The sequence below is a fragment of the Vombatus ursinus genome, unplaced genomic scaffold (genome assembly GCF_900497805.2).
Source record: "Vombatus ursinus unplaced genomic scaffold, bare-nosed wombat genome assembly UNPS02014874.1, whole genome shotgun sequence".
Taxonomy (NCBI): Eukaryota; Metazoa; Chordata; class Mammalia; order Diprotodontia; family Vombatidae; genus Vombatus; species Vombatus ursinus.
The window spans coordinates 15,524,124-15,543,178 of NW_020954652.1; the positions used below are offsets into that span (position 1 = coordinate 15,524,124).

Genomic DNA, 19,055 nt, shown 5'->3' on the forward strand with positions numbered 1-19,055 from the left:
TTCATATGATGGCTATTTCCTTTTATTTTCTCGTCTTCAATTTCAGCCATTCTTCTGATTTTTATCCTCAAAATAAAACAAAAGCTAGAAAGGAAGTATTATGAATGACCTTGAAATAATTTGCTGAGAAAGTAACAACTTTTAAAGTAGAACACTTGTTTCTTATCTGTTTAATGAAGCCAGTTTCTTAGATTAGTCTCAGTGCTACAGTTGGCAAAGCAATGTTAAACTCATCAATACCTGGAAGTAAACTGCAACTGTATTTTCATACGGCTTCTTCTTACAGATAATCACTCTGGTACAGATTCACGAGAAACTTAAAACAAACAATCTCAGATAAGACCCTGCAAGTATATTTAAGCTGTTCTGTTTCTCTCCATATACGGCACAATAAAGTGACCAAATTTGGTCAAATATTTTAAGTCAGCTAGTCATGTGTCTCTTAATGTGCTGCATGTGTAAGCTTTTGATTCTCTTAGCAACAATATTTTTATGGGTATGTCTTGCCAGTTTCTTGTGTATACTTTAAGAATGTGCAAAAGGATTGTTCTATAAACAGTTAATGCCACTAACAGGCTCAATGTATGTTTTCTGATGGGGTCATTAACATTTAAATATCATTTCTACTGACAGTTCTTAAAAGCACACGTGTTAAAAAACAAAAATAATCTCTCATTAACAGAATTTATTTTTCAAACTATATTTAACGGTTTTGAAAATACTGTTCTTCTGTCCTCAGTGTCCTGGTCTTACATTCCCCCCCCCCCATTATAAAGGCCTTTATTAGATAGGGACAGAATGAGGATTCTATATTATCAATGGAGGAAAAGGAACTGGGCTATCATTTTCTTTTAACTAAGTGTATGTTACAAATTCTGTTTTTTTTTTTCTATAAAACAACTATATTTCTTCTATATTGTTTGAAATAAAGGATACCTAAGTTTTAAGTGCCAAGCATATTTCTAGGTGCTGTGATTTTTAAAAATGCAGGAAATCTTGTCAGACAATATGAAATCATGAAAGTCAAAGGCCTTGACATAATTTAGTTACAACCTATTGAATTTTTTTTTCAAATCATAATTTTATTATTATTATTTTTTTTTAGGCAATTGGGGTTAAGTGACTTGCCCTGGGTCACACAGCTAGTTTTGGTCTGAGGTCAGATTTGAACTCAGGTCCTCCTAACTTCAGGGCCAGTGCTTTATCCACTGCACCACCTAGCTGCACCCTAACCTGATATTTTTAAGTGGTGAAAAGTCTCCCAAATCTTCTCTTCTCCAGTTCCTTCAACTGATGCTAATATACCATAGTCTCTGTCTTATTCTTAACTGTTACTCTTCTGGTCACTTTCTTTGCTAGTTTGTTGGTACCTATCCTAAAATTTCTGACACTGGAATGTAACATCCAGAATGTAGTGTAACTGGGGCAGAATTAGAAGTTGGATGGCAAACTAGAAGCCATTCCACTGTAGGATTACCTCTCTTTTTCTAGAAAGTGTGTTTTTTAATGTCGTATGAGATGTTCAGTCATTTTTCAGTCATGTCTGATTCTTCATGACCCCATTTGAAATTTTCTTTGCAAAGCTACTGGACTGGTTTGCCGTTTTCTTCTCTAGCTCATCTTACAGATCAGAAAACAGAGGCAGACAGAGTTAAGTGACTTGCCCAGGGTCACACAGCTAGATGTTGAGTATCTAAGGCCAGTTTTGAACTCAAGAAGATGAATCTTCCTGACTCCAGGCCTGGCACTCTATTCGCTGCACCACCTGGTTGACCTAATATGAGATGACATTAGCCTTTTTTTAGATGTCTTGTCATACTACTGATCCTTTAGGATTTTTAGATTTTCTCCCTGCCCTTCATATGAGTATTTAGGCAACCTTTTCCCCCTAATCCTATAGTTGTACAGAATATGCTTTTTTAAAAAGCCTTAATTGCAAGATAAATTAAAGGCATAGTTTGTAAATACTTAGAAAGGGATGTGGTAGTCAATGAGATATAGAATGACTTCATGTAGAACAGGTCATGCCAGACTGACCTCATTTCCTTTTTTATAGTTATTAGACCTAGAGATAAGAGGAATGCTTTAGATAAGAGTTTACCTGATTTCAGCAAACTATTTAACAAAGTGTAGCATGTTGTCCTTATGGATAAGATGGAAACATTTAATTTGAAACTGGTTCTATTACTGCAACCAAAGAAGGCTAATTATTGGCTTGGTGCCAATTGGAGGGAGATCTGTTGTGGAGTGCTCCAAAAGAATTATCCTTGACTCTGTGTTGTCTTAACATTTTTTATCGGTGACTTGTACAGAGGCATAAATAGCATTCATGTTTATAAATGACATGAAGTTGAGAGGGATGGCTAAAATGACAGGTGACAGATGAGATTCATAATTTCCTTGATGGCTAAAAATATTGGGCTAAAATAGATAAAACAAAATTTAATAGAGATGAAGAAAAAGTAAAGGCCTACACTTGAGTTAAAAACCAAAACAAACTTCCCAAATGTAAGATAGAGGAGGTGTGGGCGGACAGTTTATTTGGAACAAAAAAAAATCTGAGTTTTTTTACAGGTCATTGTGATTCAGAAGTAGGACTTGAAACTAAAAAATTCTACCACGATCTTAGAATAGAGTGAGAAAGGTGTAGGCCCAGACAAAGGAGGAGACAATCCTACCATGCTCTGTTCTGCTTCTGTCATATCAGGAGTATTTGTTCACTTCTGGATGCCACATTTTAGGAAGTATCTTAACAAGCTGGAAGGTATTTCAGGGAGCATAATTAAGTTGGCAGGGGTCATGGAGCCCGTTCCATACGAGGATTGATTGTAGGAACTGAGACTATTTCACTTGGAGAAGAGAAGACAAAATGGGGGAGGAGACATATTAGGACCTTTAAGTATTAAGAGGACTGTATTATGGAGGAGAAATTGAACTTTTTCTGTTTGGTTCTAGGGGGAAGCACTTTATGATCCTTTGAACTCTAGGATCTGTAGTGTAGAAGCTGCAGAAAGGCAAGATTTTTAAATGATTAGACCTAATGATGAACTGTTTTGGGGGGTGGTCCTGAATTTTAGACCTGGAAGGAACCATAGAGGCCACTTTAGTCCAATACCCTCATTTTATGGGTGAGGAGACTGAGGCTTAGCAGTTAAATGACACCCAAGGTCACACAGTTAATAAAAATTAACAGAGCTAGGTCTTCATATTACTCCACCTGCATTGTTTTTTTTCACAATACAGTATTTTCTGAAGACTAGGCTTTGGATCATTCTATTCTTTCAGTCAGAGGCACCCAATACATCCCCATCTGATTTGTTATTCCAAAGTAATATCTTCTGCTTTCCCCTGACTGATACTTGAATAACATAATGATAAAGAGGTGGCTAGGTGCTCATCAAGTTCAGTTTCTGATTATCAGAAATAAGGATACTTAACTAGACCTTTTAGCGCTTAAGCTACTCCCTCTTTCTCCTCTGGATTCCTAGAAGTTACCTTAAGTTTGAAATACTGTGTGGGTTAAAGAAAACAAACATATGACTAGGGAATATGCATGGGGAGAGGTAACTGTCACGGACCTGTTTGGGTAGTGTACACATAGAGATATATATGGTCAAGGGTGTACACTTGACTGTAGCAATTCACACCCTCAATGTTGCAGAGCCTCTGCCTAACTGACACCTACTCTATTGAGGTATCTTTCTTTGTTTTGTGGTCACCAAGCTGCTTCCTGCAGGCATCTGTTGCATGGATGAGACTGTAAGCTGAAGCTGGCTAGCCTCTTCTGGGTTATCTTCTCTTCTTTATCTGAATCTGCTGAGGCAAAATGCCTCTTTAACAGGAAAAACTACGTCTTTTTTTTTTGTATTGCCAAGGGCTGTGAAATACCACAGTGAGCCAGGCAGCAAACCTAAGATAGTAGTTTATTCTTTTAATTGGTATGTCTTAAACTAGTTTGAAGTCCATGGGCCTAGACATCTGACTTAAAGTTTGGAAATTCCTTTTAACAGCTGTTATAGCCTTGATTAGGGTTTTGTGTTCCCCAAATGGGTTTATCACCTTAAAGGGGGGAAAAAAAAACATAGGAGCTGAATAGAAACCAAGTTGCACAAATGCCCCCAGTGTTGTCTTTGGCATGCAGTGAAGCTAGGCTATAATAGAAGCTAAGTCAGGAAGGCAGGGCTATCTTCCTCTACCCTCTTTGTCTTCATTCTCTTCTCCTTCTGCCACTTGCAAAATCTTTTTGACTTTTTATGCTACATTCTTGAGATGCAAACTCTTGGTGTCACCTTTTATGTGTATGTGATTTTTCTTTGGACTGATGCTATAAAGATAATCTCCTATATTCTACCACTATAAATTGAATCATTACTAGAACTACTCAAGTAATAAAAATAATAATAATATGGCTAGAATATATGTAGCACTTTAAGGTTTGCCAAGACACTTTACATTTAATTTACATTACAAACTCAGTAGATCCTCAGAACCGTACTGTAAGGTAGGTGCTGTTAATATCCCCATTTTCCAGATCATGACAATGACCAGTCTGAGGATGTGCACCTGCGGTGTCTCTTTACACAGTGATTATAGAATGTTGTATTAGCTATCAGACATGATGGATGAATTTGTTTTGTGGAACCATTTAATTCACTTTGTGGGATGGAGCTCAGAAGAGTAGAAAAGGGAAGACTACATTAGAAATGATAATAGTATAAAAGCAAAAGATTGTAAAATTCCATTAAATTTTATCTCAGCCTATCATTCTAGCCTGTTGACTTCTTTTAAATTCTTGTTCTTTCAGCCAAGATGATAGCTATTGCTTTCAGCTTTCTGCCTCCTAAACAACTGTCAGTTTATTATCTCCTGTCCCATGATATTTACCATAATGAGTGTCATTTAATGTCTTTTGTAATGTTATTTAACCCCCTGTGTTTTCCTCCTTCAAAGACTTGTATCATTGCGGTAACTAGAATGGTTTTTTTGAAAGCTATGTTGATGGAGGTAACACAAGGTCTTGAAGGTCCTATCAAATTGGAAAGATTTCTCCATCTTCTGAGTCTGGTGATAAACATTATCTATTGTCTGACCAGCCTGGCTAAGTTTGGAGAAGCTCACCACCATGTCAGCTGCTCTGCTTATTAAACTTTGGCCGTAATTCTCAAAGGCTGTTTTTCTAAGTTAGAAAAGGTTGTAATCTGCCTTGATAAAGAAGGTACCACAATGACAGAATTATAGATTTTTATATCTTTGAAGCATGAACTTTTGTTTTTATCTCTCTACTTCCACCCCTTAAACTTTAAGCTCCCTGAGGGGTCAGGGGTTTTCAGTCTCTAGTAAACACCCAGCAAAAGAAAAGCATGCAGGCACTATTTAGATGTGTCTTCCCTTGTCCTTCCCCCCACCCCCAATGCGCACACGTGCAGACACACACAAACACGCACACACACACACACACACACACACACACACACACACACACACCCCACTTTCCTTTCAAACTGCCACACTTTTCTTCTGTTCTCTGGTTCCATTTACCTCAAGTCTTACTATTTCCCTAGACGTCTTCCTAGATTTGTGGGTTGAAGCAATACAGCTAACCCTTCCAAAGTTCCTTTCTCTAGTCTGCCTCTTCTCTCCCTGTTGCTTAGTGTGATAAAAGAACACTAGTCTTAGATGAGGAAGCATGAGGCTTGGCTCCTTTACACAGGTATATGATTCATGTAAGTCACTTCACAGAATCATGGATCACAGATTTAAAACTGGAAGAGACCTTAAAGGCCATTTAACTGAACCCCCCTCATTTTACAAATAATGAAACTGGTTCTCAGGTTATGTGAGTCATCCAAAACCATACTGGTATTGTTTTCAGAGACAGGATTGGAATTCAGTCCCTCTGACTCCAAAGCTAATAATACTCTTTCCATTGTACCATGATGCCTCTGTGTTGTTCAGTTTCTTAGGAATGATATACTGCTTGCATCCTGTCTTTCACAGGATTGTTATGACAGAAGTGTTTTGTAAACCTTAAAGCAAGTTGTCTTTTATTTTCATCCAACATAAAAATATTTTTCACTCAAAGCAGAAAAAATTGTGTGTCTATTATGGTTTCACTGGACAGCCAGTTTCTAAGGAGTAGGAATGTCTTTGTCCTTAGTTTCAGACTTTATATGCACATGCAGCATATTTCGTTAGGGGGTTCACTTAGGGAATTTTATATAATTTTTAAAGTGAACATTTATTGAATACTCAGTGAATGGCATTCTTATAAATTGAAGGAAACTAAAACTTAAAAGCAATTAGCAGCTAATTTGCTTAAGTAATACAGACTTTTCAGAAAGCTCCTTATAATTAAACCTTCATTCTAAAAATGGAGAACAATTTTTTCAGCCTCATCTTGTTAGCTAAAAATGCATTTTTCCAACTCAACCCTGTTCTTCTAGTGTAGTTGTTTGCCATGCAGGTTCCACTGGAATTTAAGGACTAGCAACTAGAGCTGTGTCCTTTAAAATTTAAGTTGTTATTTCTGTCATGGGCTGAGCCATGGAAAACAGAGTGACCAAAGGGGGACATGCTTGTTTGATTTTTCTCCTGTCCCCCATCAGATATCTCCCCTGCACTTCCTTATGGGAGTGGCAGACAGAGGGTAAAAAGTGAGAGAAACAGCCTGCCTCAACAACCTGGAGCCCCAGAGACTGGCCTTAAGATTGGCAGCTCCACTGTGATGAGAGGGAATGCTGGTCCATCCTGTATGTACACTTAGCCATTCCTGACATAAGAGGGTTTCATAATCACAGAAATCAATTTTTCTTACCAACTGTGAGATGACAAGGGAATTCAGGACAGATGACACTGCACTAGAAAATTAAAGTTGATCTTTATTTCTTAAACTGGCTAAATAAGGATAGTAGCTAGAATTTATTAGTGTTTTATACAAATGGCAATACATTTACTCTGAAACTTTGATGGTTGCTTCATTTATTATTTCTATTTGTTTAGAGCACCATCTTCTGTCTATATGTTGTAATATTTTTGGTTTTTCAAAGAGCATAATGTTACTAATCACAGAAACAATATAGTTTATGATGGTAATTTGGTTTTTCTTTTCACACTTGTTTAAAACCTTGAAGTATTACATATAGCCCTTGGGTTATGACTTTACCATACTCATTTTATTTTTTTAAACATTACTATAATTAGCATACAGCTTTATTAGTAAGGTCTGAGTTTCCTCCTCTGTAAAATAGAAATATTTGTACATTGAGTTGTTTTGAGGAAAATACTTTGTAAACTGTAATGCATTATGTAAATGTGAAATAATATTATTGTAAGTCCTATGACCAAACCTAGACTAATCTTAGCAATAAATGCTTAAGATTTTTGAAAGAAGAAGGAGATAGAACAGCACGCAGAATGTTCAGGATGACTCAGGAGAAGACCTGAGGAGCAGAACTTATGCTAAAGAGATAGTAGAATTCTTAGGTAAGTAGTTAGTGTATTTTGGCAAGCCATAACATAAATCTAAGACCAAAACCTAGAACTGTAGGATCTTGGAGGTCTTTTGGTCTAATGTTTAACCCAGTGGAGAAATCTCTTTGATAATATCTGCAATAGATGGTCATCTAACCTTGATATTTTTCAGTTGACTGCTAGCTAACTATTTAATTAGACAGCCTTCTCCATTTTTAAGTTTCTCTTATTATTTGGGAAGTTCTTTTTTCTTTTGACCTGAAATTTGTCATCTCATAATATTTATCCTATTGTTCCCGGTTCTTGTCTTTGGAATACTTCAAGACAAGTCAGTCTCACCTTCTATACCCCAGGTGTCAGAAAGAACATAATAATATTCTTCAGCTTCCTGAGGAGTTGTGTTCTTTTCTCCAAACTAAACAACTGAAGTTCTTTACTTTTTTAGGTCATAAAATTTCAAGATCCTTTATCATCCTGATCACTTCTAGTTTGTCAAGATTCCTCCTTTAAAAATGGCACATGCTGTGGAGCAGTGTACTTCATATATGACTTAAACATTATGGAACACAATAAGACTGTTATTTCCTATAACTGGAATAGTCTACTGTTAATGCAGCCTAATGCAGCTTTTTAGCAACCATGCTACACTGACTCATTTGATTAAATGGAAGCCCCAGGAATTTTTAACATGAACTGCTACTAAATCATGGTCAGTATACAGAGTTGTATAATAGGCAGCATGTCACTTGTCAGTGCCCTCAGACAAATCTCATGGTGACGTAACAATTAGTTCAGCGTCCAAACCAAAACAATGATTATTGGAAAAGAATTAAGGAGGTCTCCAGTGATATGCACTAGGTTCTCTTAGAAATGAAGACAGAAAAACACAGTTATCAAATTTTAAAGTAACACAAGGTTAAAAGGAATAACTAATATTTCAAAACTAAAATAATCTAGAACCAGATCAAATTTAACAGGGATTGATATAAAATATTACACTTAGGTTTTAGAAATGCAATTGCAAACCTATCAAATTACAGCCTAGACTAATCTCCTTATTAGTTTGGCTTCCCGGCTTCCTACTTACTACCTTAGCTCCAATCCCTTTTTCATTCGTTCACCAAGGAGTCACTTACCTAATTAACAAAAGTAGAGTATTGAGTTTGAGTGGGAAATTCAATTCATGTTTATTAAATGTTGGCTATATATGAAGGAGCAGCTAGGTGGCTTAATGGATAGAGTGCCAGGCCTGGAGTTAGTTATCTTCCTGAGTTCAAATCTCGCCTCAGATACTTACAAGCTGTGTGACCCTTAATTTAACCTTGTTTGCCTCAGTTCCTTATCTGTAAAATGAGCTGGAGAAGGAAATGGTAAAGCACTCTAGTATCTTTGCCAAGAAAATCCCAAATGTGGGGTCATGAGTCAGACATGACTGAAAAGTGATTGAACAGCAACAACAACTATATAAGAGGGATTGGGCATATAAAAACAAAACAAAAAAAAATGTTGAAGGAACTTAAAAGTCTAATATGGGGTGAGGCGCATATGTAACTATAATATAAACCATTAACTGAAGGTTTTTGATCAGAGAAATTCCCTCTGACCATTAGGAAGATTATTTTGGCAGTAGTAAGAAGGATGGAAATTACATGATCATAGAATGAAACAGGGTGCAGCCTTGGCAAAGAGTATGAGATTTTCTCTTTTGAGTTTGGAAGAGATAATGGGTGAAGATATGGACATTGGGAGAAGGCAGCTTGAGGGAGCTCTAACTGTGTGGTTCCAGTATCCTCAGTGAAGTAGAAGAGTGGACCCTCTGCTGTCATTGTTGGGGATGGAGAATGTGTTCAGGGACCTGAGCATAGAGAAGAAGATTTGGAACAATTACCATGGAGAATGAGGAAAGGATTGCCTGATGAGGGCTCAGCTAAAGTTATGGTGGTTGGAATTATAGTGGTTGGAATCAGCATGACTTCATTACTTAATACAATAAGTAATATCCCTGTCACTGGTCAAGAAAAATGCCAATTAAGTTAGATTATTGTGGTTACCCAGTGTTAAGGATTAATGGGTAAAGAATGGTGCAAGATCAGTGGGAGGCAGGATTCTAAGATGGTAGCCACTCAATTATTTGATCATAGAGTAATGACTACAAATGGAGGTAAGTGAAGCTATAGGGGAAAGGTAAGACTTAAAAAAAAAATTGATTGGAGGTAAACGTTTCTGGAATTGCGTGTAGTATCTGAAACCATTGTATTTTAACATCTGAAACAGAATTTTAATAATGCTTTCTGTTTCATTTTCAGGCATGCATTGATGATAATGTTGATATGGTGAAATTTCTGGTGGAAAATGGAGCAAATATTAATCAACCTGATAACGAGGGCTGGATACCACTACATGCAGCTGCTTCCTGTGGATATCTTGATATAGCAGAGTAAGCTAGTTCTGTATTCTTTATGTTAATCTGAGATTTATACATTACTGGTGTTTTAAAGACCACCTGAGATTTCATAGGAATCCCTGTATAATCTAAGGAAGTTGGTTGTACTCTTTGGTATTACCTTGACCTTGGGGGTTAACTCTCCTGAATAGAGAGAGTTTTCTTAGATGTCCATGTGTAATATTTTAGTCTCAGCATCTCTCAAATGGTGTGAAGCACTTTTTCCTACAAAGCAGAAGGTACCTCACTTGTAACTTTGTATATTAATATTAACTGCTTTATATATTTCCTCTTAAATTGTTTCTGAGAACTACGGTGGTACCTATTTTAGCTTTTCATTTCTTGTTTTACTTGCCCGTATGTACCACTGAATTGATAGGGAACTTCATTTTCAATTTTTAACTGGGCTACTTTTGGGAGAGAAAATGATCCAGATTTATTTTGACGAAGAACTCATTGAACAAATATTTCTCTGCCAGATGAGTTTGGGGTGGTTCCCTAAAAACCACATTCTTAAGTGACTCTCTTCATGAATTGACGTCTCCTCAATAATCAAGTTTTTCCAGCTTTGATGTGTATATCATTGTTTATCTACAAAATATGTTTCTCACATATGATGATGTAGAAGAAAATAATTTTTAATATTGCATATTATTGTATTCTGTTAATTGGTCAAGGTGGTAATATGGGAAAGGGGCCTGAGGAGATTGTATGGTAATTTATCTATCATCTTTAAACCAAACATATGCACTGGTGTTTTTTTTTTCTTTTATTGTTTAAATAAGTTTTTATTGATGGCTTCTGTTTCTTTTGTCAATATTTACTTCCACAAGATTTTGAGTTCCAAATTTTCACCCCATCTTGCCCCTCCCCCCACCCCAACATGGCATGCATTCTGAATACCCCTTCCCCTAGTTTGCTTTCCCTGCTATCTCTCTCTCCCTTCCCCTTCTGTTTTCCTGTAGGGCAGGATAGAGTTCTGTACCCCATTTCCTGTATTTCTTATTTCCCAGTTGCATGTGAAAACATTTTTTTTTTAAACATGTGTTTTTAGAACTTTGGGTTCCAAATTTTCTCCCTTCCTCCCTCCCCACCCACCCTCATTGAAAAGGCCAGCAACTCAATGTAGGCTATACATGTGCAGTTATGCAAAACACTTCTGTAGTAGACATGCTGTGAAAAACTAACTCTATTTCCCTTAATCCTATCCCACCCCCCCCATTTATTCTATTCTTTCTTTTGACCCTGTCTCTCCTCAGAAGTATTTGCTTCTAATTACCCCCTTTCCCAATGTGCCCTCCTCTCTATCATCCCCCTACTCTCTTGTCCCCTTCCCCTCCTATTTTCCTGTAGGGTAAGACAGATTTCCATACCCAATTGAGTGTGTATGTTATTCCCTCCTTAAGTCAAATCCTATGAGAGTAAGATTCACTCATTCCCTCTCACCTTCCCCGTTTCCCCTCCACTGTAAGAGCCTTTTCTTTTCTGTTTTCTTGTGAGATAATTTACCCCGTTCTACCTTTCCCTTTCTCCTTCTTCTAGTATTATCCTCTCTCACCCCTTAATTTTATTTTCCAGATATGACCCCTTCATCTTCAACTCACCCTGTGCGCTCTATCTATCTATCTATCTATCTATCTATCTATCTATCTATACATATAATTTTTTTCCCTCCAACTACCCTAATACTGACAAAGGTCTCATGAGTTACAAATGTCATCTTTCCATGCAGGAATGTAAACAGTTCAACCTTAACAAGTCTCTTATGATTTCTCTTTCCTGTTTACGTCTTCATGTTCCACTTGAGTCTTGTATTGGAAAGTCAGATTTTCTATTCAACTTTGGTCTTTTCATCAAGAATGCTTGAAAGTCCTCTGTGTCACTGAATGACCATTTTTTCCCCTGAAGAATTATACTCAGTTTTGCTGGGTAGGTGATTCTTGGTTGTTGATGTCTTCTGTTTCTTACATAATTATAGTTATCCTCAGCATCCCTCCCGTTCCCTCTCCCAGACATATCACAAATAGTATTTTTAATGAGGAAAAACAAATCAATTGTTTTTCAAATGATTGATACATTGAAAAAGTCCCAAAATGTGTATAATATGTAACACCTGTGGATCTTCCCACCTCCACGAAGGGTTGTGGATGTTTCCTCTTTTCACTCCAGTCAGACTTGATATTAATTTTGTTACATTCACTTTAAAGGGGGATAAGGGTGTGTTGTTGATCTTTCCATTTACTTTTTTGTAGTTATTTTGTGCGTTGTTTTCTTGACTCTGCATCAGTTCATGTAGATCCTTCTATGCTTCTCTGTATTCACATATCCATCATTTCTACAGCACAGCAATATTCCATTACATTCATGTACCACAGTTTGTTTAGCTATTCCTCTATTGATGGGCGTCTATATTTTGGCTACAAACTCAGCCCTCCAAAAAATCAACAGTATTTCTATATAATAATAATAAAACTTAGCAAAGCAAAAATATAAAGAGAAATCTCGTTCCAGAGAGCTACAAAATGCATAAAGTTGACTGACCTACCAAACCATGCAAAAGACTTGTCTAGATTCAGTTACAAAGTACTCCTTAAAGAAATAAAGAACAAATTAAATAGCTTGAGGAATATTTGGCGCTCATGGGTAGGTCTGCCAGTATAATATAAATTATAATGCTACCAAAATTAGTTTATACTTTTGATGTTATACCAATGAAATTGTGAAGAGAATACTTTAGGGAACTTGATAAAAATAATAATTCATTCAGAAAATGAAAAGATAAAGAATATCAAAGAAAATTATGAAAAGAAATAGGAATGAAGGGGGGGGAGTAGCATTTCCAGACATCAGACTATGTTGTAAAACAACAGTTATCAAAACCATAGGTTAAAAAATAGAGATAGAGCAGTGGAACACACTAGACAAGGGAGAATCAGAAACCGTGAAACAATCACCCAGTGTTTGATAAAGTGGAAAACATAAATTACCTATGGGAAAACTCCTTATTTGACAAAAACTGCTAGGAAAACTGGAAAAGGAGTCTGGCAGAAATTAGACTTATACCAACAACCTTACACTATATTTCACAAAATATTCTAAATGGTTATAAGATCTTAATATTAAAGATCATTCTGTTTAAAAAATTAGAAGATGTTATATACCTCTTAAAGCTGTGAGTAGAAGATACATTCATTTAATGAAACAAGAAATAGAGGTAGTTGTAAAAGATAAAATAGATAACTGACCACATGAAACCAAAAAGCTTTTGCACAGACAAAATTAATGTACCTAGGATAAGAAAGAAATACGCTTTTTTCAAAAAGTAAAATTCCAAATTTTCATTTTCCTGGATTATGTTCATATATTTCAAATCAACAAATAATAGTTGCTCATCTTTCATGTAGGTTACCTTTAACTAATTTTTCTACAAATGTACAGTTCATTTTGAATTTGTAGGTATTGAGCTCAGTAAAGGCAAGTGTAAAATGTGGTCTCACATTTCTTGAGGAGACCCCATCTAATTGGTGCTATAAAACTAGTACAGATAAAATGGTTAAATATTTTTTCTTTAAAGATGATGTGTTCCCAGAATGATGTAGTAGGGAACCGAGATTCAGGAAACCTGAGTTCAAGTCTGCTTTTTAGTAATCATGTGACTCTTAACAGGTCACTTTGCATCTGGATTGTAAATTTGACTGGGCTATGACAGTTTCTGATTCCAAGTCAACAAATGTCTGTTACAGATAAGTTTTGTAAAAGTTCAGACAACAAGGAGATTGATGTAAGAAGGACTTAGAAGAAAATGCTTTATGAAGGAGGTTGAACCTGATTTCTAATCTTGGATAAATTATTTAACATGTGACTTAATTTCCTCATCTGTAAAAAAAGGGATAACAACAGTACATTCATAGGATTCATATAGTAGTGTTCATGAACAGTACATTCCATGAATATTTATTAAGTTCTTACTATGTGTACAGCACAATGCTGAGCCCTGCAAATAATAAATGACAAGTATCTTCTTTCAAAGAGCTTACATACAATTTGGGAAGTGCCCCATATACAAGGATGCAAAAATTCAAAGTAATTTCAGGAGTACAGAATGGTAACAATTTAGGTGGGAAGAGGGAATCAGGAAATGTTTCACATAAGAAGTGTCTCCTGACGTAAATAAAGCTCATAAGAAGGAGCAGTAAGGAGAGTGCGTTCTGGGCATAGGAAGCATGTTTGTGTCTTTGGAACTGAATTGATTTTTAAAACTTAAATATACAACTTCCTGGGGGGATTAGCAGAAAGATGACTTCTTTGCTTTAGGAAATTACTAGTTGTGAAACACCCTCTTTCCATACAGATCAATTCTTCTGTAGCTTAGATCTGGAGGGTTGCTTGGGCATTGAGAGGTTAAGGGACTTAACTATGGTTACATCGTCAGGATGTTTCATTTCATCCATCTTTCTTTATTAACATAAATTTCATTTTGTTATGATCTGGCATCTCAATCTGTTGACATCATTCTTATGTCTTCTCATATTATTTATTGCTCCCAACTTGGTGCCATCTATAGATTTGCTTTAAAAACGAAACAAAAACAAAACACTAGTGATGTCGTCTGGATTAACATTGATCTGTTATTCAGTATTCTTTGGAAATCATTATTAAACCAGTAAATTCACTCTACTATCATTTTTTGGTTGTTGCTATTATTTTCATGGATTTTTTTTCATCCCTTGAAAAAAACAGTATCCCTAACCTAAGCCCCTTTCCCAAATGGTTGGACAGCTCCGCCATGCACATTAATATGGCTGTATTAAGGAGGGAAAGACATAAGAATTAAGGAATAAGTGGGATTATAGATGTGCCCCTACTTTGTCTACCCAACACAATTAAATTAGGAATTATACACCCCTTGTAAGGGCTTTTCTCACCACAACGTTGTAAGTTTACTGGTAAGGAACATAAGGCTCAGAGATAAGAGATTTGCAAAGATCACGCCAGAGCTAATGGAAAGCATCCTCTAACTCCAAGTCCAGTGTTTCTCATGCTATACCACTCTCTTGAGAAATAAACCTCAGTAATTATCTCATTCATTGTATTTCTATTTCCATATTACTAAACTTTTAAAAAATATATATGTGTGTGTATACATACACACACATATATGCAACATAAATGTTACTTTCAACACTGTCCTACTTGTCTGTACTTTCTTCTGAACTTCATTTTCTTCTGTGCATTTTTAAAATTTTTTTTATTAATTTTGAACTTAAATACAAAAAGAGAGAACATATCCATATATACAGCATAACAAGGAAAAGAGCATTCAATATAAAACTGTGAATTTCATTTCACACTATTTACCTTTTTTGATAAACTATGTAATAAATACTACACATCATTTTCAAAGCTGCCTTTCTTTTTTGTTCTTCTTTCTAAGTTTTCTTTTGTTCTCTGCTACGTACGTTTTCTCTCCCCACTGTGTCCTAGAGAAGGTTAGACATGCACGCACGTAAAGTCATACCATACATACTTAATATTTATCAGTTCTTTCTCTGGAAGTAGATAGCATCTTTCTTCAAAGATCCTTTGTAGTTGATTTGGAATTTATAATATTTAAAACGACTTAGTTCAAAGCTGTGCTTAGAACAGTGTTGTTGTTACTGTGTACAATGTTCTCTTGGTTCTGCTCATTTCAGTTTTTATTACTTCATACAAGTTTTTAAATGTTTTTCTAAAAATCAACTCATTATTTCTCACCGCACAATAGTATTCCATCACAATCATAATACCACAATTTGTTTAGCCATTCCCAAATCGATGGACATCCCCTCGATTTCCAGTTCTTTGCCACCACAAAGAGAGCCACTATAAATATTTTAGAATGTATATATTTTCTTTTTTCCCTCATCACTTTGGGAAACAGACCGAATAGTGGTATTGCTGGATCAAATTACTTTTTGAAGTCAACATGACATTTTAACTATTTCTATTTGAGTTTGATAACTCTGGTCTATGGCATTAAATCTGCTCTTTAACCTGCTATTCATAGCTGCTTGCTGATTTGCCTTAGCTTTTTTGCTAAACTTACTTTCTGTATTCCCTCTCATGGACTCCTGATATGATTCTCCTTTTTCTTCCTTGACCAAACATAAGACTGAGTGTTTCTGAACCTCAGTTTTCTCATTGGTAAAATAAAAACCGAAGCTCCCTTCCAGCTCTGAAATGCTGATATATTCAAAGGTTTCTGTGCCGTTGATTATACAAAAAATTTCCCTGACTATATTGATATATCTTTTGTCTTTATTTATCATAGTTATTTCTAAAACATGGTTTTCATTATATCACTATCTTTTTGAGGATCAGCTCATACCTCACATAACCTGTGAATTTTTCTTCAACCATATCACATCATGTCCCTTTTCTTTTTTTTTTCTTTTTCTTTTTTTTTTTTTGCTGTTGAGGAGCTCTACGACCTTAGGCAAGTTACTTAATATCTTTGGCTCAGGTTCTTAACTTATAAAATTAAAAAGTAATTGTGTGATCTTTGAGGGGAATTTCAGCTCAAATTGGGATTTAATATACATTATTCCATTTATATCTTTTGTATACATATATACATGTATACACACATCTCTGTCTATAGTTATAATTATATTTATTTACATGTTGTCTCCTCCATTAAAATATACAAACAGACAAATTTGAAGGCAGGGGCTATGATTTTGCCTTTTCTATAATACCAGCATTTAGTCTGCAAATAGTAGTCACTTAATAAATGCTTGTCAGACTGATTAAAAGATCTGGAAGCATACAATTAAGATTGATACTACATAGGCATTTGTTGTTTTAAATGAGTTCTCATTGAGCCTTCCAGATGCCAGTAAGTCTTTCAACACATTTAGCTTGTCTTCAGGATCTATTATTCCTAATTAAGTTCAGATAAAATTTTGACATTATTGGAAATTCAACAAAATACCATCTTTCAGTGCGTCTATATAACTTGTTGTCTTCAATGTATATCAAGGAATTCTTAATATTATTTGGTTTGATTCCTCTTTAATTTGAAAGCCATGTTTAGCTCACTTTGGGAGAGTTAATAATATATTAAGGCTAGGTAGAACCACATGAGGCAGGTAAGTGGTATAATGGATAGAGTGTGTGCCGGGCTTAGAATCAGAAAGACTCATCTTCCTGAGTTCAAATGGGGCCTTAGACATTAGCTCCGTGACCCTGGAGAATCCACTTAATCTTGTTTCATCAGTTTCTTCATTGTCAACCTTTTTGAATGTTTTCTTTCTTTGGTATAATTATCCTTTTAGTTGTATTTGTAATGTCAGACTCAAAAGGGGCTTTTCAAAATGAGTATACAGGAGTATACAGTATATCCATCTTATTTTCCAAATCACTTGCTTGATTGACATTTTATCCATTTTGTCATAAGGTGTAATTTCTCAGTTTGTGTTAAGTGAAGATTTTCAGCGACCTCAGGTTCTTTAAATTTTTCTTTTCAGATTTTAATAACTCCCTTATTTCTTATTTTATATGCATCTAGATTTAGAGATGGAATTGTTCTTTAGGATTACCCTGCAATATGTTGTGTGTCTAGGAGCTAAGGGTACTCTAGACGAAAACCTTTTGCCCTATAACAAGTGAGATTTGTTTCCAATTTTATTCTTTTTATTGCGGGGAGGTGGCAGTGCAAGGCAATCCAGGTTAAGTGACTTGCCCAGGGTCACACTGCTAGTGAGTATCATTTGTTTGAGGTCGGATTGAAACTCAGCTTCTCTTGTCTCCAGAGCCATTGTTCTGTCCACTGCGCCACCTAGCTGCCCTCCAATTTTATTCTGGCATACTCTTAACACATAAATAATGTATTCATGTCTCCTGTTCATGTCAGGCTTAATAGTGGTTTGCCCAGTTTAGCAGTCAACACCATCTATACTAAAGCATTTTCAGCAGGTAGGGTATTGGTTGGTATTTTTGATTTGTTGTGGTATATTTTGCCTCCTTGTGATACTAGAATATGAAGCAGTGCCATTTATTCACCAGTCATCCTTTTCCAATTAATCATTTTAATGGTTTTCACTATAGTCCACCTTCAATCCTTTGACTCATAGGAGTAATTCCACTGACCAACCAATAGTATCACTTAGAGCCCAGTTTTATATCATTTTAGTGTATTTACTAGGCCTTCAGATACCGTAAGTATCTTGGGACACACAAAGGCCCCCACAAATCACCCTGCTGTGTATAACTGTGACTGGCATTCTTTGACTTTGCCATTCCCCTCTTCTGCCCAACCCCAGTCACATGGATTGATAGATTAGGCTTTGAGGATGGTTTAATATTAGTGTTGTTAACTTTTAATTTATATAGTAACAATTTGAAGGCTGTTGAGCCATTGTTTATTTGAAGTGGTTTTGTTTTATTCCCACCTTCCTGATAGGAATATTTTATATTGCAACAGCAAACCTCAACTTGTTTTCGAAATAATGGAAGGCAAACAAGAACTTGACCCAGATTAAAATTAGAAATGAATAAATTATATGTAATTAGTTATAGTTCCTTGTAATTACTACATTTTCTACAATGGGATGATAATGCCCAAGTCTATTTTCCTTTATTTAACATAGTACTTGCTGACGTTTTACCACCTCTTTAGTGGGCCTTTAGCCTACCAGGAACCACAAAGAAAATACAGTTTGAGGTACCCTCCATACATTTTGGTTTCCTTAGCTTTTAAATCAAAACAGTTATCTTCCCTTGAGAGGAAAGTCAGATTAAATTATGATCTTGTAGCATAATTGGGAGCATAAATAACTATAGTGATATAGAGTTCCTACAATACTTAAAAACTTAATATAGATGTATAACTGACGATTTTTGTCTTCCCTTGAATTAGTTCTTCATAGTAGAGGTTTCATTATTTTTTTTTAAAGTTCTAATTTCCTAAATATAAGATACTGAAATGTAATTATTAAAATGTGAAAGTATGTTCTCCTTCACCACTGTGGAAATTGATCCATGCCATTGTTATGGAATGCCACTTTAAGTTTTAAGTTGTTTTGTAGATTTTTTTTGTTTAATGTCACTGCTACTTTCCACCAAACTCTCTTCTCCTCATAGAAACTGCAGTTATAGCAAA

General features: G+C 35.6%; 1 protein-coding gene across 5 annotated transcripts in view; it reads left to right on the top strand.

The window, feature by feature from the left end:
- The window catches only part of PPP1R12A (protein phosphatase 1 regulatory subunit 12A), a 182,613-nt gene that overhangs the window by 52,605 nt on the left and 110,953 nt on the right, over nt 1-19,055 (top strand). For all 5 annotated transcript variants that reach the window (XM_027842495.1, XM_027842494.1, XM_027842491.1 and 2 more), the window contains exon 2: nt 9,777-9,907. In XM_027842495.1, coding sequence (XP_027698296.1) covers nt 9,777-9,907 — 131 coding nt within the window. The remainder of the gene's footprint in view (nt 1-9,776; nt 9,908-19,055) is intronic.